This window comes from Rana temporaria, chromosome 8, assembly GCF_905171775.1.
Source record: "Rana temporaria chromosome 8, aRanTem1.1, whole genome shotgun sequence".
In the NCBI taxonomy this organism is placed as follows: Eukaryota; Metazoa; Chordata; class Amphibia; order Anura; family Ranidae; genus Rana; species Rana temporaria.
In genome coordinates, this window is record NC_053496.1 from 90,761,329 (window position 1) to 90,785,836 (window position 24,508).

At 42.3% G+C, this 24,508-nt stretch overlaps 1 protein-coding gene across 7 annotated transcripts in view; it reads right to left on the reverse strand.

The window, feature by feature from the left end:
- PPP3CB (protein phosphatase 3 catalytic subunit beta) overlaps window positions 1-24,508 on the reverse strand; it is a 96,530-nt gene that overhangs the window by 56,236 nt on the left and 15,786 nt on the right. For all 7 annotated transcript variants that reach the window (XM_040362253.1, XM_040362249.1, XM_040362248.1 and 4 more), the window contains exons 2-7: window positions 12,524-12,724; window positions 7,382-7,506; window positions 6,044-6,155; window positions 4,201-4,346; window positions 214-353; window positions 56-133 (exon numbers count right to left, since the gene is read on the reverse strand). In XM_040362253.1, coding sequence (XP_040218187.1) covers window positions 56-133; window positions 214-353; window positions 4,201-4,346; window positions 6,044-6,155; window positions 7,382-7,506; window positions 12,524-12,724 — 802 coding nt within the window. The remainder of the gene's footprint in view (window positions 1-55; window positions 134-213; window positions 354-4,200; window positions 4,347-6,043; window positions 6,156-7,381; window positions 7,507-12,523; window positions 12,725-24,508) is intronic.

The window sequence follows — 24,508 nt, forward strand, 5'->3', positions numbered from 1 at the left end:
TTTTATTTTTAACAAATACAGTTTAGCCAACAGTACATCCTTCAAACTTACTTACCCTGCATCTTGTGCTTCATGTGCTCTGATGATTGACAGCAGATTGTTAGTCAGCAAAAACTCACAAACAGCTGGGTAACTGCAAAGAAAACACACAAATTTCAGCACAAAACATTAATAGCAATATATAGCTATTAGAGATTAAGAAAGTTCACATACCTGTAGAAGTAAGAGCATCCTCTAACTGTATTGTGACTGAAATGTTCTTGTGTTTTCTCATTACCAAAGTCTTCAGAGGGATCAGACCACAACAAATCGCACATAGGACCAAATGCCGGAGGTTCTTTAAACCTGTCTAACTGCAATCAAGACATATATCAAGTTTTTTTTATCACTCACCGAGACTAAAATAAACAAGCCTTGCAAAAGCTTATCTCATCACTAGCATACCAATATAAAGAAAATCTACTTATTTTTTTTAAATAATGCTACAAGCTTGGGAAAAAAAAAAAAAAAGTTTAAAATTAATGCATATAACATCTCCATAAACTGCCATTTGCTGTATAAAAACGCTGTTTATACAGGTTAATGCCTAATACAAGCAACACAATTTGCATTGGAGTTCACATATAATGCTCAATCTTGGACATCTGTAACCGAACTGAAATGTGGGACCAACTGATAACAGTACCCACATCTGCATTCTACTAACCTACCCATCAAACTAATAACAAAAACATAACATTTTCTTCAAGCTTTATAAATACCAATGGACAATTCCAGGATAAGTACCCGGTATGTAAAGAGATTTTTTTTTCCAAAGAAAATTGTAAAACTTCTGCCACTGATGCAGGTGTGTTTTAAAGGATTGAATTGGCAGCCAATGGATAGTGGTAAGTAACACCTTCTACAAATCCACACTTCCCACAGATATAGAATTACTCTGGAGAATGCCTTCCACAATTACGAAAATTCTCATACGAAAGAATACAACTTCGGAAGTGATGTAATGTTTTGGAATGTATTCTCTCATTTCCGAGCATGTGTAGCCTTGCTTTTACCATTATTTTTTTTATTTTTTTCGGATGAAAACTTATCAAAATCGGATGTTGCGTTCCCATACGATAACATTTTTATAGCTTGCACCTTCAGGTTTTATCCCCCAAAAAGTGAGAATAGGCTGTCAAAAGCACTATACCGATGATTAGCCAATCGTTCGCCATAAGAAATTTTACTTCTGATTTTCTTATTGTGTGTACAGGCCTTAAAGAAGGACACATGGTTGATTTACTAAAAAATAGTCTGTTCAAGGAAAGCTGCACTTTCCAAGGGAATTTGCCCAAGAACTTAGTTAATGTGGTGAAGTATCACTTTGCAAAAGAATACCTAATTATGTGCAAGTAAAATAATAATAATTTTGACTTTCCTGTAATTCCATATCATGGAGTGCAGTACAGGACACAGACAACTTTTGGACAATGGCAAGCTCTTGATATATGCCCCAAGAGCACATGCCCCATTCAGCTTTGTAGCAAGCAATGCAGAGTAAAAAGGCATTTAGGAAGGGTGGTGTATGTCCTGTACTGTACTCCAAGATATAGAATTTACAGCATTGGTGCTTAACCTGTGGCCCTCCAGCTGTTGCAAAACTACAAGTACCAACATGCATCAGCCTTTGGGAATCACAGCCTTACGATGCCTCATGGGACTTTTAGTTCTGCAACAGCTGGAGGGCAACAGGTTGAGCATCTATGATTTTAGGCAAGTGTCAAAATTCCTTTTATGCTAAATTGTACAGCACAGGATTTAGGCAATTTACTCATAAATCATGGGACATCCCCATGCTATGAATACAAAGGGTGGGCAACAACAAAGTAAATAGAATTGTGCCAAAAGGCCCAAAATACAATGGGGATCAAAGACCCAAGTTCAGCATGCTGCTGTAAGAACCTTGCAGCCAAAAGCAGCACCTGCAAAAGAATAGACATCCAGCTGCTAACATTTTGAAAATGTATAGACAGAAGACTGGGTGGTTGTCTTATACAGTTGGGAAACAGAATCTTGGTGTCTAAAGGTACAGGATACTCCTACAGATCTAGGGAAGTGGAAACAAGCTTTTGAAATCAAGTTCCTGATCCACAGAGCAATGGTGAATTTCGAAGCAGATGCCCCTTTGCGAGGTCCTGAGGAAAGAACAAACAGGGAACTAGTTTGTCTAACGGAAGCAGTAGGTTTTAGGTATACTCTAATCTAATGGCTCAGAATACATCCAGGCAATGTAGAGATACTGCCTTTGAATGCTTAGGAGCAGTGCACAAGGATGGCAGAATAATGTCCTCATTGCAATGGCGCACTGAAACCACCTTTGGAAGAAAAGATGGTCTTATTATGAAGTATGAGGAAAGGCTTTTTACAGGAAAGAGCCACTAGTTCAGAGATATTTCTGATAAACAGCAGCCAAAAAAGGCTTCTTTGTTGGCAAAAATATTTATAGGAATATTTTATCACTGATGGGTTTAAAGGGTGGTTTATGCAGGGCAGAGAGGACCAGATCCTCCTTTATCTGACCCTTTTTGCTCTGCACAGTGAAATAAAATGCTTTGGAGACAAGAGATTAGGCCTGTTTGGAAGAAGCCAGTTATAGTCTGTATACCAGATTCTTCTGGGCCAGTCAGGAGCCACTAGAATCACTGGTTTCCTCTCTTGCTCAATTTAGCGGAGCAGGAAAGGCAGAATCCACAGTAGTGGGAAGGCATAAATTAGCCTGAACTGAGACCAGGAGATAACTAGTGCATCAAAGGCCAGAGCTTGATGATCTCTAATCCTGGCATCAAACAGCAGTAACTTGTATTTAAAGGCCAGGATGTCCACATCCAAAGTCCCCCCAGACCGCATACATCTGGATAAACAGGGTGACCCCGTCTTACTTGTCCACAACACTGGACTGTATATAAAGTACAGGCTTCAAGCGCCACAGAAAGCATACCCTTAAAAGGGTCTTCAGGGACAGGGTCCCTCAGGGAATGGACTATGGCTCTGGACCTGTATAGCACCCTGTAGCCAACTCGACACGTTGCTCCAAAGTGCCTTGGAGAGCGGCCAACAAGGGGTACGTGTCTAAAGCAACATCACAGGCTGTCCCCAAGGTTCTACACAGAGTGCACCTATCCAGATACACTGCTTATGTGTAGGCATTAGAAGACAGTGAGGGCTGATAGAAGTATCAGAGGAAAATAATAAAGAAAACATTATAAATTAATGAAGCCGATTTCTCCGTGAAGGAGAAGAGGTCCATCACCATCAAGCACTAGCAAAAAAACTGAGTACCCATGCAGTAGGGCAGGGTTTTAGGGGAGCCACACCAGGGGGTGTGCCCTCAAAAGCCTGCCAGTGTCCAATCACCTAAAGGTATAAACCTATAGCCCATGGTGTAGTTATAAGCGGTGTGTGTCCTGTACTGTACAAGATAACCCAATTTTGGCTTGCACATAAAAGAATGATTGAAGTCATTCACTAACCTCTGGAGCACAGTCTCTTGCAAAGTGCAACTTCATTTGAAAAGTGAACAGACGAATTGTCTTTCGTAAATCAACCCCATAACCACTATAAACAAAGACCAACAGGTTTAAACCCCTCTTATATTACAAACAATATATAAAATGTATATATGCTATATTAAAATCTGTTTTGTTCTCATGAGAACAGCATGATCTGGCCCAGCATCAAGGGAAGGAGAAGGGGGGGGGCTGAACATCTGAGTGATCACGCCACAATCTCCCAGTAGTGGGGATGGGTACCTGTCAAAAACAGGTACCTGCTCCCCTTTCCCCCCTGAAAGGTGCCAAAATGTGGCACCGGAGAGGGGAAGGAGGCAAATAAGCAAAGCTTCCCCTTTTGGGTGGAACACCGCTTTAGTGGGCCTAGCATTAAAATTCACCCGTTCGGTGCAACAAAACAATACATCTTAGCATTACCCATGAGTTTTAATGACTTTGTAAAAAAGTAAATATTTATCCTGTTTATAAATTGCTGAAGTTCTCTCATGCAGCTTCAACAATTTTATTGGTACCACCAACTATTCTGGTAGAGCACTCAATAATAATAAAAGAAGTGGATAGAGACACCAACTTATAAGCTACCAGATCAAACAGAAATGCAAAAAAGACAGTGTTTTAGAACAACGCATGCATTCATTAATATACTCACTCTTTTGATGTCATCTAATGTGTGTATTTCTGGGGACAGTCCTCCATGGACACAAAGAAACTGTTGGTTTAAAAGTGCAGCTAAAGGAAGACAATCAAATGCTTCCATACAGGCTTCATACACCCTCTCTGAATATTTTATTTTACCTATAGAGAAAAGCACTTGTCAATATGAAAATCTTTAATCGATCTTTTAATTTATAAGAAAAAGTGATGTATTTTTCACTGGGTTTATATTTTAATCACCTCAGCCCTGGAAGGATTTACTTAAGGACCAGGCCATTTTTTTTTGTGATACAGCACTGTGTTACTTTAACTGACAATTGCATGGTCGTGCAATGTTGTAACCAAAACAAAATTGAAGTCCATTATTCCCCCACAAATGAAGTTTTTTTTTGGTGGTATATTTGATCATCTCTGTGGTTTTTATTTTTTACTTTCTGCTATAAAACATATCAGGAAAAAAAAAATGTAGTGCGCGTGCACGCCTATGAAAGCTAGTGCAGGAATCGTTGTACCGTTACAGCAATTTGCACAACTGAGCCACCTTGCAGCAGTACATCTGCGGCAGTTGGTCAGTAAGTGGTTAAAGCTGATCTCCAGGTTGCCTGTCACTTCGCTTGGACCAAGTTGGTGCAAACAAACTATTTCCTTCACTAATTGCTATACTGGCTCCAAGCACTGTGTGAACAGCATACAGTACAGTACAGGCTTCCGGATGTGACACAGACTTCCTGTCTCACACCTGGAACAAAACAAGAGTCAGTCTGAGCAGCACTCAGAAATTTATAGACAGCTTTGTATTCTGTGAATGAACACAAATCTTCCTCCGATTGGATGAGGTGGAGAGGCAGGCTGATGATGTCACAATCTCGGACTCAGAATACAAAGCTGCCTATAAATGGCTGAGCACCACTCCAACTGGCACTGTTTTGTTCTGGGTGTGAGACAGGAAGTCTTCGTCTAACAGCCAGAACCTGGCACTGTGCTTAAGCTACATACAATACAGTGCTTAGTGCCAATTCTGCAGTTAGCGAGGAAATTGCTCATTTGGACCAGATTGGCCCAAACAAACTGACAGGAAACCTGGAGATCAGCTTTAAGTCATTACTGCAGTGCACCTCTATAGTTGGTAAGATCAGTGTGCCTAGTTTCTGATGACTAATTACTGGGTCAGTTCCCTGCTCATTTGACAGAGGCTATGATGAGCAGGCTGGGGGGAGAGACTTGCAAATCCTTTGGCACGTAAACAGTATTTTATTTTGTGCATTTAGTCATTTGTCCAGAGTTACAGTTTGTCTTTATTGGGCCTGAGTGATAGACTTACACTGAATGGTAAAGTCACATTAGTGTACCATTACAAAGTCAAACAGTTGCAAAGCATATAATAAGCAGGTGGTTTCTTCCTCCCTGTAAATGCAAGAACTCCTGCACTGCAACATTTTCATTGTGTCGGCCTCCTGCAGTCTACTGGGCAGCAGGAGTAAAAAAACAGCCCAAGAAGCCAATCAGTTGGCTGTGGTGAAAAAAAAAAGAATTCCGACATGAAGACAGATTAAAGTGACAGGCAAATGAGCGCATCATTATTTTGCTTTTCATTCAGCAATAGTCAAAAAATGGGAAGGAAACCTATACACATATCACTGAACTGCAGCAGAGGTAGATGTACTGTAAATCTCAGGACTGGATAGACAATGCAAATCCTTTGGCAGGTAAAAAAAAATAAAAAATTCCTAAAAAATATTTTTATTTAGCTTTGGTTCATCTTTCATTTGAAAATCGCTTAAGTCTACAAGATTACTTTTAGTGCACAATCCGTTTATATTTGAAAAAGTGTTACTTACATTCTTGCTTAAATGTGAAATATTCTGTAAGGTGCCTGCATTCATGGTTTCCTCTCAAAAGAAAGAGTGTATTCGGGTAGAGGATCTTCAGAACCCATAAATATAACACACACTGTAAAATAGAAAAAGCAGATAAAAAACAAATTACTGCAAAACACAATTAATTTTATTAAGGGCAAAGTGTGACGAGTGCAACCATGAGTAAAGGACATGTTCATACCAGGTGCGTTGATTGGCATTGATCTATGCAGACTCAAAGCAAGGGTACATAAATAAGCATTACTTTGAGAATTTAAACCTTGCAGGGTGGGATAAGCCCAACTGTAAGGGAAACTCTGGTTTTCCCCAGAGAAAGACTTTAAGCATACATTTTTAGCCAATGTAATGACACTACTTTTAAAGTGATGCTAAACGTTTTAAAAAAAAAAAAAATGATATTTAAGTATGCAAGCTTGACTTAAAGTACCTTCCATTTTCCAACCTCCAAATTCCTTTTTTTCTCTCTACTGATCTGACTTCCTGTTGGCTACGGTCCGTGGTTACACTGCCACATTTGCTTGATCGCTTTGATTTGCTTAACTCAAGAAATAAAATCGATAATTCTCCCGCTCTACAAGACTGATCTGGCCACACCTAGAGAATGCTTTCTAGTTCTGGGTACCAGACCTCAGGAAGGATGTGCTGGAATTGGAGCGAGTACAGACAAGGGCAACCAAACTAATAAAGGGACTGGGGGACATTAGTTATGAAGAAACGTTACGAGCACTGAACTTATTCCGTCTGGAGAAGGGACGCTTCAGAGTGGCCAATCATTAAAATTAGAAGAAAAGAGGTTTAACCTTCAAACTGTAGGGTTCTTTACTGTAAGGGTGGCAAGGATGTGGAATTCCCTTCCACAGGCAGTGGTTTCAGCAGGGATCATCGATAGTTTAAAAAACTATTAAATAAGCACCTGAAGGACCACAACATACAGGGATATACAATGTAATAATACTGACATATAATCACACACATATGTTGGACTTGATGGACCTTTTCAACCTCACCTACTATGCTCCCAAGATGGACTATGAGATTCATAGTGTGCATATAGAGCAGTGCAATCTCAATGTCTGCAATAAAGCTTCACTACTTGTTCCAAACAGAGGAAAGTGAGGTAGAAAATGAGAAGTTTGAGAGCTCACGGAAGATGTTGCAAGTAGACCGGAAAACACAGTAAGAAAAAATGTAATGAAATAAATTACAGGGCCAATAAATAGTTGATGTGTATACATTATTTTTGGAGAACAAGCATACAAAAGGTTAAAAAATAGCAGTAAATGAAACAAGGCAATTTACCTCTATGCTAAAATAACCTCTGTCTACATAGTCCCCCAAAAAGAGGTATCTTGTGTTAGCTGGCGATCCCCCTACTTCAAATAACTTCATCAGGTCAAAGAACTGGCCATGAATATCGCCGCAAACTGAGGGGAAAAAAAAGAGAAAGGTAAAGTGAGTATAATTATTAGGATACAACCTAGACAGAGAACTAATGGGCAAAAAACAAGAAAATGCACTGCTATTTTTCCCGATTCCTAAAAGCAGATGAAAATGTAGCTTTGCATTGCCAAAAGCAAAAATATTCAAACATGCGACATCTGCTGAAGAGATCAACTGATCTAACTTAGATTATATTCGTAGGTTCTTGGTCACATACACAGTGCCTTGAAAAAGTATTCATTCACACCCATTGAAATTTTCCACATTTTGTCATGTTACAACCAAAAACGTAAATGTATTTTATTGGGATTTTGTGTGATAGAACAACACAAAGGGGCACATAATTGTGAAGTGGAAGGAAAATGGCTCAAGCTCTGTCAGATTGGATTAAGTGCCCAAGAACATCAATATTCAAGTCTTGCCACAGATTCAATTGGATTTAGGTCTGGACATGAATATGCGTTGATCTAAACCAGGGATATGCAATTAGCGGACCTCCAGCTGTTGCAAAACTACAAGTTCCATCATGCCTCTGGGTGTCATGCTTGTGGCTGGCAGAGTTTTGCTATGCCTCATGGGACTTGTAGTTCTGCAACAGCTGGAGGTCCGCCAATTGCATATCCCTGATCTAAACCATTCCATTTTAGCTCTGGCTGTATGTTTAGGGTCGTTGTCCTGCTGGAAGGTAAACCTCCGCCCCAGTCTCAAGTCTTTTGCAGACTAACATCATCACAACATGATGCTGCCACCACCATGTTTCACGGTGGGGGTGGTGTGTTCAGGGTGATGTGCAGTGTTAGTTTTCCGCCACACATAGCGTTTTGCTTTTAGGCCAAAAAGTAACATTTTGGTCTCATCTGAGCAGAGCATCTTCTTCCACATATTTGCGATTTGCCCCACATAGCTTCTTGCAAACTGGACTTCTTATGGCTTTCTTGCAACAATTTCTTCTTGCCACTTTTTACTTCAAGAATTATGGAGAACACAACCAATAGTTGTCCTGTGGGCAGATTCTCCCACCTGAGCTGTGGATCTCTGCAGCTCCTCCAGAGTTACCATGGACCTCTTGGCTGCTTCTCTGAGTAATGATCTCCTTGCCTTTCAGTTTAGGTGGACAGCCATGTCTTGGTAGGTTTGCAGTTGTGCCATACTCTTTCCATTTTCGGATGATGGATTGAACAGTGTTTGGTGAGATGTTCAAAGCTTGGGATATTGTTTTATAACCTAACCCTGTGTTAAACTTCTCAACAACTTAATCCCTGACCTGTCTGGTGTGTTCCTTGGCCTTCATGATGCCGTTTGTTCATTAAGGTTCTCTAACAAACCTCTGAGGGCCTTTACAGAACAGAACAGCTGTATTTATACAGAGATTAAATTACAAACTATTTACTAATTAGGCGACTTCTGAATGCAATTAGTTTATCTAGTTAGGGGTATCAGAGTAAAGGAAGCTGAATACAAATGCACGCCACACTTTTCAGATATTTATTTGTTAAAAAAAAAAAAAAAGCGCTGTGTGTCTTTGGCTCAGTTTCAGGGCCGAATTCAGGCAAAAATTTGGCTCTGAAACAGAAGAACAGGGACTCACCAGACCCACTGCTGCGAGTCGCATCCAAAGCCTTAGGGCTCTTTCACACGGGTGGACCGTACGTCCACTTCTTCATCCATCCGTGTGCGGATGAAATGGGGACATACATTGGTCCCCATGAGATTGTGGGTGTCAGCGGATGAACATCGCTGACACCCGATTCCGCAATCCTCCGATTTTGCAGAAGGAGGAAAACCCTATTTTTCCATCCATCTGCGGATCGGATCGGATGAACACGGACATACTGTCCATGTTCATCTGATCCCCCCATAGAGGAGAGCCAAGAAAAGACAGGGCGGTCCCTGCACAGTGTGCGGGGACCGCCCTGTCATCCACCAGCTCAGCGGGGATCATCGGAGCGATCCCCGCTGAGCAAGCGGAAGTTCACGGGGCGGATCATAACTGATAATGTTAATGGCTGTAACGTGACAAAAATTTGGAAAATTTCAAGGGGTATGAATACTTTTTCAAGGCACTGTAAATGGCACACAATAGATCATGGGAGTAGCAGTTTTTCCAGGAAAGCATTTCAGCCCTATTACTGCTCATCAAACCACCCTAAGACTATGTACATTCGTATAAAACATTTAAAAGAGCATACCCTACCCCACAGGTTTTAAAAAAAAAAAAAAAGTGAAGAGGCAGTGGGTTCCTAAGTGCCTTTGCAAGCCCAAGCTTGCCTGACTGTAGGCAGCTCTAGCTCCAGGGTATTTATTATGAGAATGCTAGCCCCAGGAAACAAATCCAGCAGACCACACTAAAAATAATGTCCCATTTGCCTTTTGTCAACAGTGCCATCTAGCTGGTTCCTAGGTCTTGTTTTAGTAAACAGTTGGGAGAAGTCAGAAGAAATGTAGTCACTCAAAATTTTAACAATTTCGAAAATCCAAACCGGCTGTTGCCATTCTTAAAGCAGAGCTCCACCCAAAAGGGAAAGCTCCACTTATTTGCCTCCTCCCCCTCTCCGCTGCCACATTAGGAACCTTTCGGACGGGAGGGGAAGTGGGTACCTGGTTTTGACAGGTACCCGCTCACACTTTTGTGTGACTTCATTTATGTGCCCTACTGTGGATATATGCCAAAGCTCAAAAGACATTTCATCTTTCCTAACCCTTATAAAAAATCTTGGTAGCTTGGGTCACACTCATGCTCCCATGCCTATTTCTTCATATATATGGTCCATGGCATCATCCTTTGATAACCCAGCATTCCCGTTATGCACAGACATATGTTTGGAACATGGACTAAAACTAATCATCGACGAATGGTCCAAACAACACAACATGGCACACAGCAAAACACAGATCTTGGTAGGTGGCCTAACTGACTAGCTCACCAGCAGTTAACATCTTTTGTATATTTCCTTCCAGACAGGATTAACTTGACATCACCACTTACCCCTTTTGAACAAATTCTTCTACAAGACTCCACCCATGCAGCCTCGCAACTGTATAATATAGTATTCTGCTTCAACCAGCCTCCCTTGATTTACCTAAATACACTACAACCTGGAAAAGGGATATAAGGACACAAGCAGATCTGAAAGACTGAACAAAGGCTTTTATCTATCCTTTCTCATAAACTATCTTTGGCTAGACGCAAGAGAAAAATGTTTAAAGTCTTACTAGTTGGCATAGATGCCCTGCTATTCAAACGTCATCCATGCCATACTGTGGTCAGTGATAGGACTTACATCGGCTAGGGGTGTGCTACTATTAAACAATTTTTGGCCTGTAGTTTATGGAAATATGCTAAAGTGACAGGTACTGAGATACCAAATGCTGTTGCCAATTATCCCAGATATATTGCTTGATTTTCTTACTATTGTTATCTCTACACACTGCCTCAAATCACCATCTGTCGCAGAATGGGTTGCAAAATTTGATTCCGTTCTGTACCCCAAACATCTAATTGCAGCAGAATAGAATAGTATAAAATTAGATCAACGTACTTTTACTTGGGCCCCTTGGACAGTGTTTTAACATTCCCCAGAGTTTCAAAAAACACTCACCAATTAATCGGGAGCCATTTACCATACTATGACCATGGTGGGTATGGGGAGGGATTCTTCACCCCCTATTCCCCCAACCTCTTCCACCCTCTGTCTTTTTCCCCTGTTTTTCCTTTCACTTCTCCCCTATTTTTTTTTTTGTTCCTGTTTTCTAGATTCTATTATTTATGTTATGTTGACAATACTTCAAAGACCCAAAATAACACGGGTATAAAGCTTGGTCTAGGTGATGTTATCAATGAGTGGCCGGGCAATCCTCTGGGACCTGTGACGCGTCCCAGAAGAATGCTGGGAAAGAGGGGGAGTCATCATCGCCTAGGTGGCACGGAGCGGCAGCGGGAGTTGGATACATGTGAAAAATGACATGCCAAAATGTGGCATGGCGGGGGTTAGGATTCCTTAAAGCAGAAAGTTCCACTTTTGTGTGAAACTCAGCTTTAAAAAGACTAAGCCTTTTTCTGACACATGTTGCTTACAAGGTAACCAGCCCACGATATAGCCGGAAAACAACTACAGCACGAGCCGTAATTGCCGGTAGGGCGTCCATGTAAGCCCTCCCGAGCATGTGCTGTCTGGACGCTGCCTGCAGGGCGCTTTCAGCGCTCTCTGTGATTACCGAGTTAAGGAGACCCCTTACCACATGATCAGCTCTCAGCCAATGACAGCTGGGACATTGGTCCCAAACACAGAGAGCTGCCCACCAGTGCCACCTGTCAGTGCCCACCAGTGCCGCAATCAGTTCCCATCAGTGCAGCCAGTATCACCTACCAGTCCCCCTCAGTGCCACCCCTCAGTGTCGCCCATCAGTGAAACCCCTCAGTGCCACATCAAAAGTGCCCATCAGTGCAGCCTATCAGTGCCCATCGGTTCAGCCTCATCAGCGCACACCAAATGAAGGAGAAAAATTACCTGTTTGCAAAAAAAAAAAATTTCAACGTTTTCAAAAACCAGCAGCGATTAAAAATAAAGCTCTATTTGTGGGAATAGAAATGATAAAAAAAATTCATTTGGGTACAGTGTAGCATAACCGTGCAATTATTTAAAAAGTGACAGCGCTGAAAGCTGACAATTGGCCTGGGTGCCCAGAAAGCAAGTGGTTAAAATCAGTATTTTTTGCTAGAAAGTTACTCAGAACCTGAAAACGTTATATATATTTTTTTTACCAGAGACCCTAGAGATAAAATGGCAGTTATTTCAATATTTTATGTCAAACTGTATTCGCACAGCGATCTTTCAAACGCAATTTCTTGGGAAAAATACACTTCAATGAACAAAAAAATTATTAAATACACAATAAAAAGTTAGCCCAATTTTTTTGTAGAAAGTGAGAAATTATGTTACGCAGAGAATCGTGATCTTTATTCCAAGGAAAACAAATACATTTTAAAAGGTTATCTCCTACCTGTAATAGGTGCTTCGACTTCTATCATAGTCTTCTCTCGTCGTAAAATGGCAGCACCCTCATTGATGATCCTAAGTGCAATTTCTTCATCTACCCGACCTTCTTTTATTAAGTGGTTCTTTAAAACATCCACTCTAGGTTTGCCATCAGTGTCAAATACCTCTTCTGACGTTAACCGATTAGTTGGGGGAAAAGGAACAGCTACAAATAAATAAAGTTTAAATTAGTGTCTTTTTTTTTTTCATGACTTGGCAAAACTGGAAACTTAGTAAAAATAAAAACACACAGATTCTAAACACATAACATTTAGATTCTAAACATATAACGAAGCTGAATACTAATATGACGTGTCATCTTTTCTTATATCCAGTAGCCATTAACAAATGACAAAACCATTATTAATTTTACTATTTAACATTTATATTAAAAACAAATACAGCCATGTTAAGCTGGGCATACATGCTTCAAATGTTGGTCTTGTATCAGATTGAACTAGATAAATCAATTGGTTCCCTCATCCACGCTGAACAGTGTGGACAAAAGAATGTCATTTGCTGTCCCCTGGAAAAAAAAATTCAACACACAGCTATTGTCGTCTATACCACTGGCAACAAAAGAGTACACCCCTAAGTAAAAATGTCCAAACTGGGCCCCAAGTGTCAATAGTCTGTGTGGCTACCATTATTTTCCAGCACTACCTTAACCCTCTTGGGAATAGAGTTCACCAGAGCTTCACAGGTTGCCACTGGAGTGCTCTTCCACTTCTCCATGACATCACAGAGCTGGTGAATGTTAGGGACCTTGCGCTCCTCCACCTTCTGTTTGAGGATGCCCCACAGATGCTCAATAGGGTTTAGATCTGGAGACATGCTTGACCAGTCCATCACCTTTAGCCTCAGCTTCTTTAGCAAAGCAGTGGTCATCCTGGAGGTGTGTGTGGTCGTTCTGTTGGAATACTGCCCTGTGGCCCAGTCTCCAAAGGTAGTGGATCATGCTGTGCTTCAATAGGTCACAGTACATGTTGGTATTCATGGTTCCCTCAATGAACTGCAACCCCAGACCATGACACTCCACAATGCTCGACTGTAGGCAAGGCATATTTGTCTTTGTACTCCTCATCTTGTTGCCGCCACACATGCTTGACACCATCTGAACCAAATAAGTTTAATTTGGTCTCATCAGTCCACAGGACATGGTTCCAGTAATTCATGGCCTTTTCTGCCTTTCTTCAGCAAACTGTTTGCAGGCACTCTTGTACATCATCTTTAGAAGAGGCTTCCTTCTGGGATGACAACCATGCAGACCAATTTGATGCAGTGTGCGGCGTATGGTCTGAGCACTGACAGGCTGAACCCCCATCCCTTCTATCTGTTTCCCAAAGACAGCCTCCGGATACGACAATGAGCACGTGCATTTAACTTCTTTGGTCGACCATGGCAAGGCCTGTTCTGAGTGAAACCAGTTCTGTTAAACCGCTGTATGGTCTTAGCCACCGTACTGCAGCTCAGTTTCAGGGTCTTGGCAATCTTCTTATAGCCTAGGCCATCTTTATGTAGAGCAACAATTCTTTTTATCAGACCCTCGGAAAGTTCTTTGCCATGAGGTGCCATGTTGAACTTCCAGTGGGCAGCGTGAGAGCGATCACACCAAATTTAAAACACCTGCTCCCCATTCACACCTGAGACCACAGTTCACAGACACCAGAGTCGCATGACACTGGGGAGGGAAAATGGCTAATTGGGCCTGATTTTGACATTTTCACTTAGGGGTGTACTCACTTTTGTTGCCAGCAGTTTAGACATTAATGGCTGTGTGTCGAGTTATTTTGAGGGGACAGCAACTTTACACTGTTATACAAGTTGTACACTCACTACATTGTAGCAAAGTGTAATTTCTTCAGTGTTGTCACATGAAAAGATATAATAAATATTTACAAAAATGTCAGGGGTCTACTCCCTTTTGTGAGATACTGTAGGATTGTACCCCCCCCCCCCTTTATTGGTTGAGCTAGATGGGCTTGTGTCTTTTTTCAACCAGAACTATGCAGCTATGTGTGTAAAAAAATAAAAAATACCTACATCAAGGTTTCATCTAGGTCAGCGACAGGGTTAGTGTCTGGGTCAAGTAAGGGTCAAGGTCAGCATATTTTGGGCAGGATTTAAAAATAAATATAATTTTATATTAGTATCAGTGTGTTTTATGTAGGATAAAAAAAAAAATGCACACTATTGTTTTTGAGCTGTACTATGGGTACAAACAACACACACATATATGTCATCTTTGTGATCGTCATGAGCAGAATATATTTTAGGTTGTTCTTTGGTGGAAGGTTATGGTAGTGACAAGAAATATATATATGGCTACATAAAAATAAAAATAAATGTTTTTATTTTGGACCAGTTATCTTTGATAAAAAATAAATAAAAAATCAGATATCCATTACCAATTTACCACCAAACGAAGGCCCAATTTCTCCTGGTGAAGGTATAATTCACCTGGATGCACAACGTAGTTGTGATGAGATTTACAGTTTTAATAACGCATGTCAAAGTTGCAAAATATTTATTTATTTTACCCATAGGCATGTAGGGCTTAAAAGAGAAGCATGTTTTTTTTTATTAAAGCGGAGTTCCAACCAAAAGTGGAACTTCCGCTTTAAGCACTCTTCCCACTCGCACATGCGCAGTGAGTGCCCGGCCGTGAAGCCGAAAGCTGTCACGGCCGGGTGCCCACACTAATAAAGACTAAAAGGCTGGAACTCCCCTTTAAAGATTCATACTTAGCTAGGTGGATGAAGCATCAGACTGATGCTGCAGCTGTCCCCCGGTGTCTCTGCACTGAGAACCCATCCCCTGAACATCGCTGATGGCTCGGTTTTAACAGCTCCGTGAGAGGAGAGCCGACGGCTGTCAGTCAGTGTCTCTATTTTCTGATTCTCCACGCTCACTGGAGCGCTGAGCTGTGGAGGAGCGGGGAGCGTCCATCTCATCGGCTCGCTGAGATGCCGAGACTGCCATCGATCAAGGCAGCTGGCGGGTCCAGACTTGGGAAGTCTGGATGACGCGATGCCTCGATTGATGGTAGTGACGTCAGCAGACAGTGGACTTCAGACCGATCTCCGCTGAAACCGTGTCACAGGAGTGCAAAACGAATTGCACTCGTGACCCAGAGGAGAAGCCCAGCCTAAAAAGCTCAGGCTGGACTTCTCCTTTAAAGTGATACTAAAGCTTCAATTTTTTTTTTTTAAATAACAAACATGTCATACTTACCTCCACTGTGCAGCTTGTTTTGCACAGTGGCCCCGATCCTCGTCTTCTAGGGTCCCTCAGCAGCTGTCTCGGCTCCTCCGCGCTTCTGATAACCCCCTCTGGGAAGCGCTCCCCCAAGGGGGTTACCTTGCGGGCGCGCTCCCGAGTCCTGTATTCAGCATCCATAGCCGCCGACTACAGGACTTGGCCCAGCCCCCTGGCCCTCGCGTCATTGGAGTTGACTAACAGCAGAGCGAGTCAATGGTTGCGCTGCTATCAACCGATCCAATGAAGAGCCGAGAAGACTGGGCCGAGATCAAGCACGTTCTCGACACAGGACTTTTGAGGGCTCAGGAAAGTAAACCAGGGGCTGGTAAACATAGCATAGGATGTGTTAAAGGTGAAAAAACACGAACCTTTACAACCCCTTTAAGTTTGCAACAAAACTGAGTGAAGACAAACGGCAAAAAACATTTTTTAAATCGACATGGAAAGTGTCGGATTTTTGCATATGTATAAATAAATAAAAAATAAAAAGACTACGACCACTTGTATGAGGAAAAAGGTAAACATTCTGAAAAGGCTGCAGAAATTGTACAGAAAAAAATTATTTGTTACAAGTGCTAATGAATAGTTCAACCTCTGTACAGGCTCATTATCACACTCCAGCTAGTCCCCACAGTGGCCAATTAACACAAGCAAAGGCGAGATAAGTTACCAGTTTGTAATTTACTGACTACATACTTTTTCATAAAGGTCAGAGTGAGGAGTGCCAACTCAAACAGGGAAATCTTGAGCAGAAGTCTCTCATTAAATAGATAACTTCATGCTGTAATACGACTTCTCATACTTTGCAAATTCAGTTCAATCTCAAATGCCACTACAAATAAACATTCTGACAAAACATGTATTGAACATAGCTCATCAAAACAATTTGTCTTCCTTGTGTTGTGGACTCTTATCCGTTTATTGCACTTGATTTATTTTTTACATACTGTGCTGGGCTGACAGGAAAATCTACCGAGGCAACAGTTACAGGTCTTAAAAGCTATCTTTGCTGGTCAGCAAGCAGCATATTAGGAAACAAATTTGCAAGGAGGCAACCGATAAACCGAGGAAGCTCACCACTAGGGACAACAAATTGCCATAATATTCAAGCAAACCGTAAACAGGACACTTTCAGATTCTATAAACAAAACTCTTCTGTAGACCGTTGGAACGTCATTCACCAGGCGATTACTCAGAAAATGTGCCACACAGCTAAATAAGATGCTAAAGCCAGTCATAAAAGTAGGCTCATACAAATACATCAAAATTTATCTGTAAGGCTCGCGCACTGGTGTATTGCGGGAAACCCTGCGGATTCAGTCCCGGTTACCGCATCGCACCTGAATTGCGAAGAGGTTCACAATGAGATCTGCGAACCGCTTGGGGTGCCAATGTAAAGTTAATGACGCTCCAGATCGGTTTGCAACTGTGAAATGGTGCAGAAATCGGATTGCATGGGTGCGATACCAAAAAAAGGGTCCTGTACCATTTTGGTGCGCATGCGATTTCAGACAGTTTGTATGGCTGAAATCGCATCACACAGACATCGCATGTGATCTGCACAGCAATGCAGTGCCAAATCACATGCCATGTCTGGCATCGCACTAGTGTGAACCTGCACATAGACATTGGCATTTCTGTAATCCACAGACTAATGGGGGAAAAAACACACACACTCCACTGGTTAGACAGCCACAGGAGAGACCCATTCACAATCAAATTGACTCGTGGTTGCAATTGCCACCACCCGGCTACTTCAAAAAATAAAAATAACGAAAAAAAAATGGCAAGGCAGATCCCCAATGGGTCTGGTATGAATTTTAAGGTGAACCCCACACCAAAATTAAAACAAAAATGGTGTGGACCCCCTCCCCCCAAATTTATACTGGGGGGCAGACAAGCAAGCACTCCACTTCCAAACCATAACAGGCCACATGCCTTCAACATGGCAGGGGGGGGCACAGCATTTCTTTTTTTTACTTACAAATGTTTGTTTTGCTTTTTATTCAGCCGTCAGCTGGGAAGCTCATTGACAGCTGATAACACATTGGTTGTTAAGTAGGCCATGGCCAGCTCCATAACAACCAGCTTTTACTGCTCTTTGCCCAATCAGGGCACAGAATGGGTGTTCGGAGAGGCAAACCCCCACCGAACACCTTGAAAATGCGGATGTTCCCCAAACAGGGTGAATCGTTCCCAACTCTACATCCGACTAATGTAAAAAGGCAGTGCACCAATTACAAACCTAAAGTAAGTCAAATTGTACGGTCAGGAATGTGTATAACTTTTATACAATTTTCTTGTACAACTTTTCTTTAGATTTACCAAAACCATATAATATGAGGTCAAACGTAAACACTTTCAAATTGTATGCAATCAGGCAGGCCCTTGCACTACATTGAAGGTAAATCTAAAGGAAATTGAACAAAAAAAAAAATTGTATAATTTGTAGCCAGCTTAAGTTTCTTTTTCTGTCACCAACTCACATACCTAGGCTGTAAGTGCCATTTGCTGCATTTATATATTTTAAGCCATTGTACAATAAAAGAATTGGCAAAAAATCTTTACAGCCTATGCATATTAACTCTGGTGATATTTGGGAATTTAGATGCGGTAGTCTAATGTACTTTTTATGCTTCCCAGTCTGTTGGACTACTGTCAAAACATGATGACATCCAAGCTAAGAGACCACTGACATTAGATACCCATTTCATCTTCACAACATTTTTAATTGGATCAGTAACATGCAGCAGGCAGTTTCCAAATGCAAAGTAAAAATATGCTGAATACAGTATTTTAGTGAACATTAATGTGTCACTAAACCCACATCATCAAAAAAAGTATCAATAAATGGTCTATTATGTTCATACTCAATCACTATGAGATTAGTTTTCTGTATTCTGAAAAAAAAAAAAAATAATTTTTTTTATATATATATAAAAAAAATATATATATATATATATAAAAAAAATATATATATATATATATATATATATATATATATATATATATATATATATATATATATATATATATATAATGTGCTCTCAACCAAACTCTCAAGCCGTCAAACGACTGGTGTCATAACTAATCACATGTGCAGTACTATGACAATTGCAGATCAAATAAAGGCAAAGGTGGAAGCTTCCTTGGCTTTAAAAGATAGGAGGGTTTACGTTTGCTTTAAACTTCTTTGCAACAAATTAGTTTGTCCCCCCTCACAGTATGTCGCCACAGGAGCATTAAAGGATATCTAAAGGTTTGTTTAAAAAACAAGCGTGTTGTACTTACCTCCTCTGTGTAGTGGGTTTTGCACAGAGTTGCCGCGGTCCTCCTTTTCTGGGGTCCCTCAGCAGCGCTCCTAGCTCCACCTCTTCTCGAGTGCCCTGTTGGAGAGCCGCTCTCCCTTGTCCTGCTGCTGCATCTATTGGCAGACAACAGGACTCGGCCACGCACCCCCGCAACATTGAATGTGATTGACAGCAGCAGCACGAGCCAATGGCTGCGCTGCTATCAATCTATCCAATCAGGACCCGAGACACTGGCTGGAGCTGATGTGCTCGTCCAAGTCACTGGAAAGACCAGGTTCAGGCAAGTAAAAGGGGGGCTGCTGCATCACAGGAGGTTTTTCAACCCCTTTAAACAAAACTGTGTGGCAGATAATCATAGTATTACGTTTTACAAGAACTAATTGAATAATCATTCTGTTGCTATCTGATCATTGATTTTCCATTGCAAAAAAGCTTTGCCCTGTTAATAGTTATATTTATGACGTCTTAAAAATATGTAATTGGTTTAAGGTAGTATAATTCCATTCCACAACAAAATATACTTGCCTTCTTAATATTTAAATAAGCTCAAAAGATCTCTGTACTTTGTTTTCAGTCATTTCAAAATTTCACAGCCTGACAACCTTTACACACTCCATCACAACATTGTAACCATAAAAACTAAACTGTGCACCGATATTCTATGAAAGAAGAATATAATATACTGTGGCTTTTTCCACTCCATGTAAATTCACAACTGCCCTTCTGGAATAATACTCTAAATCCACACAGAATTTCAGATACACGAAGGGAGGAGATTTCCCCAAATTTATCTGCATTTACTAATTCCACAGAGCTATTAGACAGGTAAAACAGTAGGCACAGATGCACTGGGGTTGTGTTATATATATATATATCTATATCGTATTTATCGCGGTATAATGTACTTACCGTTTGAGATGCATCTTCTCCGTTGCTTCCGGGTATGGTCTTCGGGAGCGGGCGTTCCTTCTTGATTGACAGTCTTCCGAGAGGCTTCCGACGGTCACATCCATCGCGTCACTAGTAGCCGAAAGAAGCCGAACGGCGGTGCGGCTCTATACTGCGCCTGCGCACCGACGTTCGGCTTCTTTCGGAAAATCGTGACGCGATGGATGCGACCGTCGGAAGCCTCTCGGAAGACTGTCAATCAAAATAGGAACGCCCAGTCCCGCAGCCCATACCCGGAAGCGGCGGAGAAGATGCATCTCGTAAACGGTAAGTACAGCTCATATTTTAAAACAACTAGCCGATTCCCCTAGACAAAACGAGCATTCATCTAAGGGGAAAAATAGTTATGTATGGGTGAACCTCCGCTTTAATAAAAAAAAATTAATAAAACTTTGTTTTCATTGTGTTTGTCTTTTGCTTAAACTGTGCAATGCAGTAGACTGTTGGCTTCCCAGCCAGTAGTCCTGTGGTAGGTTGCGTTTCTTTCCCTCAAGGAATGTATAAAATACATTCGCATATTAATACAGAGGAGTCGGAGTCGGAGTCGGAGTCGGAAATACATAAAACTGAGGAGTCGGAACATTTATCTACCGACTCCACAGCCCTGACTAGGGGGCAAATCAAGGGGCTTCGGCATCAAGCGCCCCCCTATACAGCGATTCGTACAGGGGAGCCAACCTGCCGCCGTATGACGACAGTGGCTGGTCGGCAAGTAGTTAAAAGGTGTTCTAATGGGTAAACATTTTTTACCTTAAAAGGGGTTGTAAACCCTCTTTTTGTTTTCTTTTTTTAAACAACATGTGATACTTGCCTCCACTGTGCAGTTTTTCACAGACTGGCCCCCGGTCCTCCTCTTCTGTGGTCCCTTAGCGGCACTGGTGGCTCCTCCCCGCATCGAGTGTTCATGTTGGAGAAGGCTCTAAGGTGGACACCTGTGCGGGCGCGCTCCCGTGTCCTGCATCTGTCCATTCACACAGAATACAGGGCTCGGCCCCGCCCCCCCGCGTCATTGAATTTGATTGACAACAGCGGGAGCCAATGGCTTTCACAGTGGAGGGATTTACCACTCATCTTAACTGCATTTGATTGTCGCAGTATTATCTGGAATTACATGTCACAGATACTCTTTTACAGAGTTTACACTTGGACTTTACCTACATTTGGACTTTTTACTTATTATAGTTACTAATTTTAAGATTGCATGTCAGTTTATTTCACTGTTTATCAATATGTAATTATTTTCAAGTTACCATCACTTGTTATTGTTAAATATGGTTTCACTTTGCACTTTAGCACCCAGGAAGATTGCACCGATACACATTGTGTGTTCTAATCTTGCACCAGCACTTACTTTATTATAGTAATTTTAGTAGGTTCACAGCACATCATCACCATTTTACCCAATAAGCAAACGCCACTGTAAAAAATTTGAACTTAGCCTGCTTTAAAAGTGGTCTGCAGGCCCTGTGCTCGGATTTTTTTCTACGCGGGACAGGTGAAAGCACAATTTGCAATCTGTGTTATGCACCACAAAAGTTACAGCATGCTCCGCCACAAATACTACAGTATGCACCACCACAAATATTACAGTATACACCACCACAAATATTACAGACGCTAAAACCACAAATAGTACCACATGCTCAAATATTACAGCATACTCCACCACAAATATTACTGCATAATCCACAAGTATTACAGTATGCTCAAATAGCACAGCATGCCTCTATATCCACCAGAGCACTTCCGTATTCCCTAGCACATCTTTGCACCCCCAGCACACCTCCAAACCCTCCGAGCAAATCTCTGTAGTCTCAGAACACCTCTGTACGCCCCAGTACACCCATCACACTTCTGCACCTTTTTGCACATCTCCCAATAGGGGGCCCCGGGAGGAGGAAGCAGGAAGAGCCATGCTGCTGCTGATGAAGAGGTAAGAAGTCCCCTTCACCCCCCCCCCTCAACAACTACGGTCGGCGCCCCCCCTCAACAATTTCGATCAGAACCCCCCCCCCCCCCGCTCAACAACTGCACTGCAGGCTGTGCTGATGCCAACCCCATCAGCGTTGCTGACAGGCTCTCTGTGAAGGGACACAGGCAGAGCTGCAGCTGCGGGGGATTTCCTTCCCTCCACCTGGCTGCAACCACCTTTTCCTTACCTCCACCTGGCTGCAACCCCCCTGTCCCCCCCTCCACCTGGCTGCTCCCACACAGTAATAATTCAAATAATGTGCTTCAATCATCCTGACACCATATTAACCACGGTGCCGTGATGATTGAAGCGCCAACACCAACCATTGCCCCTACAAATTGCCTGCAGAAATTTTGGCAGTGCCCCTCCCGAGATTAGACTCTGGCACCCCCCACCCCGCTCAACAACTTAGACCCCCCCCCCCCGCTTCTCGGCTCCAGGGGGCCCCTCAATCAACACTCAAGCCCAGGGGCCCCCACCACCCTAAGTCCTGCCCTGCTTGCACACCTTTGCTGCCCCCACCACACTTCCATACCACTGCACCTATCAGAATACTCTGTATCCCCAAGTTCACCTCCATACCCACAGAAAAAAAAAATTCTACCCCCAGCACACCTTTGCACCCCCCAGCATGTCTTTGTTTGAGATTCCACTATGGTAAATTTAACAGCAGATATAAAACATGCCCAGACATACAGTTTAAAGAGGAAGTCAACCCTCTAAAGCATTTCTTAAAAAAAAAAAAAAAAAAAACACCTGTAAGAGAAAGGCATAATGAGCCAGTATGCATAGTAGCTCACTATGAATTACTTACCTGAGATCGAAGCCCCCAAAGCGACTCTCGTTCCTCACCTCCGCTGCCGCCATTGATACCCGAGTTACTTATGAGTATTGCGACTCCGGTGCTGTGATTGGCCGGAGCCGCGATGACGTCAGCGACAGTGTTCTGCCGAATAAGTCCCCCCCCCCCCGGATAAGGACCCCCCTGTACTGCGCAGGCAACTGAGCCTCCGAAAATAGCCGAAGGTGTAGAGCTGAGAGTCAGCTCTTTACACGGCGCCTGCACACAGACTATGACACATGCTGCACGCTCCCGATGCTAGTGCTACTCTGCAAGGGGCGGGGGTGAATTTAGCAATAAAGTACAAGTCTTAGCGGGGTGGGGCGCAAATGAAGGGCGGGTTTTGCACTGTTGATGGTCGGGTTTTGCAATGTGCCCAGCTAAGACGTGTATTTTATTGCTAAAATCACCCCCGCCCCTTGCAGAGTAGCACTAGCATCGGGAGCGTGCGGCATGTGTCATAGTCTGTGCGGTGCAGCCTTTTCTGCAAAGATCTCCTAAACCGTGTAGGTTTAGGAGATATTTGTTGCACCTACAGGTAAGCCTTAATCTAGGCTTACCTGTAGGTTAAAGTGGTCTGTAAGGGTTTACACTTTAACTTCTAAGCTATTACTCATAATGCTCAACCTTCTGCCCCATAGCTGAACGCTAAGATATAGATATGTTTGGCACAAGTTAATACAGATCTATATTCCAAAATAAATCATCAGGGCTCATCTGCAACAAAAATTGCTACCTGCTCTCCATGAGGCTGAACCTGGCTATGCACACCATAATGGCCCATTCCATTCATATAAATTGGGTCATGGTGTCCAGCCCACAGAGCCACACTGAGTTTTCTCTGCTTAATAAATGGCAGACACAGTTCTGTGATGTTTGGAGAGCTGGTCATCTTCCATGACCTGGCTCTACTCCCGACTTTGCTGTGTTTGCGGGCTTCAGGATCCAGAAAACAGCACAGCGCATTTATAACGCGGATCTATGTGCTTTATAAAGGTGAATGTTTGTTTTCTTTTACAGTTGCTTTTAAGTGAGCCCTCAATTCATTTTTATTTATTTTTTGCAACTAGTACAAGTGCCTAAATTTTACTTGGTATCAGTCGCTTACAACCTCCCTGGTACAGCTACACAAATGTTAAGTCTTTTTCATTTAGCCCAGCAGGCTGAACGGAAAAAACTGAGGAAGTCACGTTACTAACTAAGCAATGTTAGCATCGTGATCTCCCCCACTGTTGTTTTTTGACAGTGGCTGCAAGCGCTGATCGCATGTTCGTTCGACAGAAGCTGGTCGTGAAAATGGCTTCTGACAGACAAGCAGCTATACACACACGCTGAAAGTTGTCCAGTTTCTACTGTAACAGCTGATTTTGTCCAATATTCGGCCCGTGTGTATGGGCTTTACCAACTATCTGTATGCACAGCCTTTGTGTAGATGCTTCTACTTGAGCAGTCAGTACTACTCCTTTTATTGCGATCCTGAACCCAGGCACAGCGAATTCCTGGCACGTGGAAGGAGCCCAGGGCTATTGCAAGTTAAAGCGGGGGTTCACCAAAAAAAAATGTTTTACCATTACATTCAGCCGAGTTGTTAGAATGACAATCGGCTGTTTTTTTTAA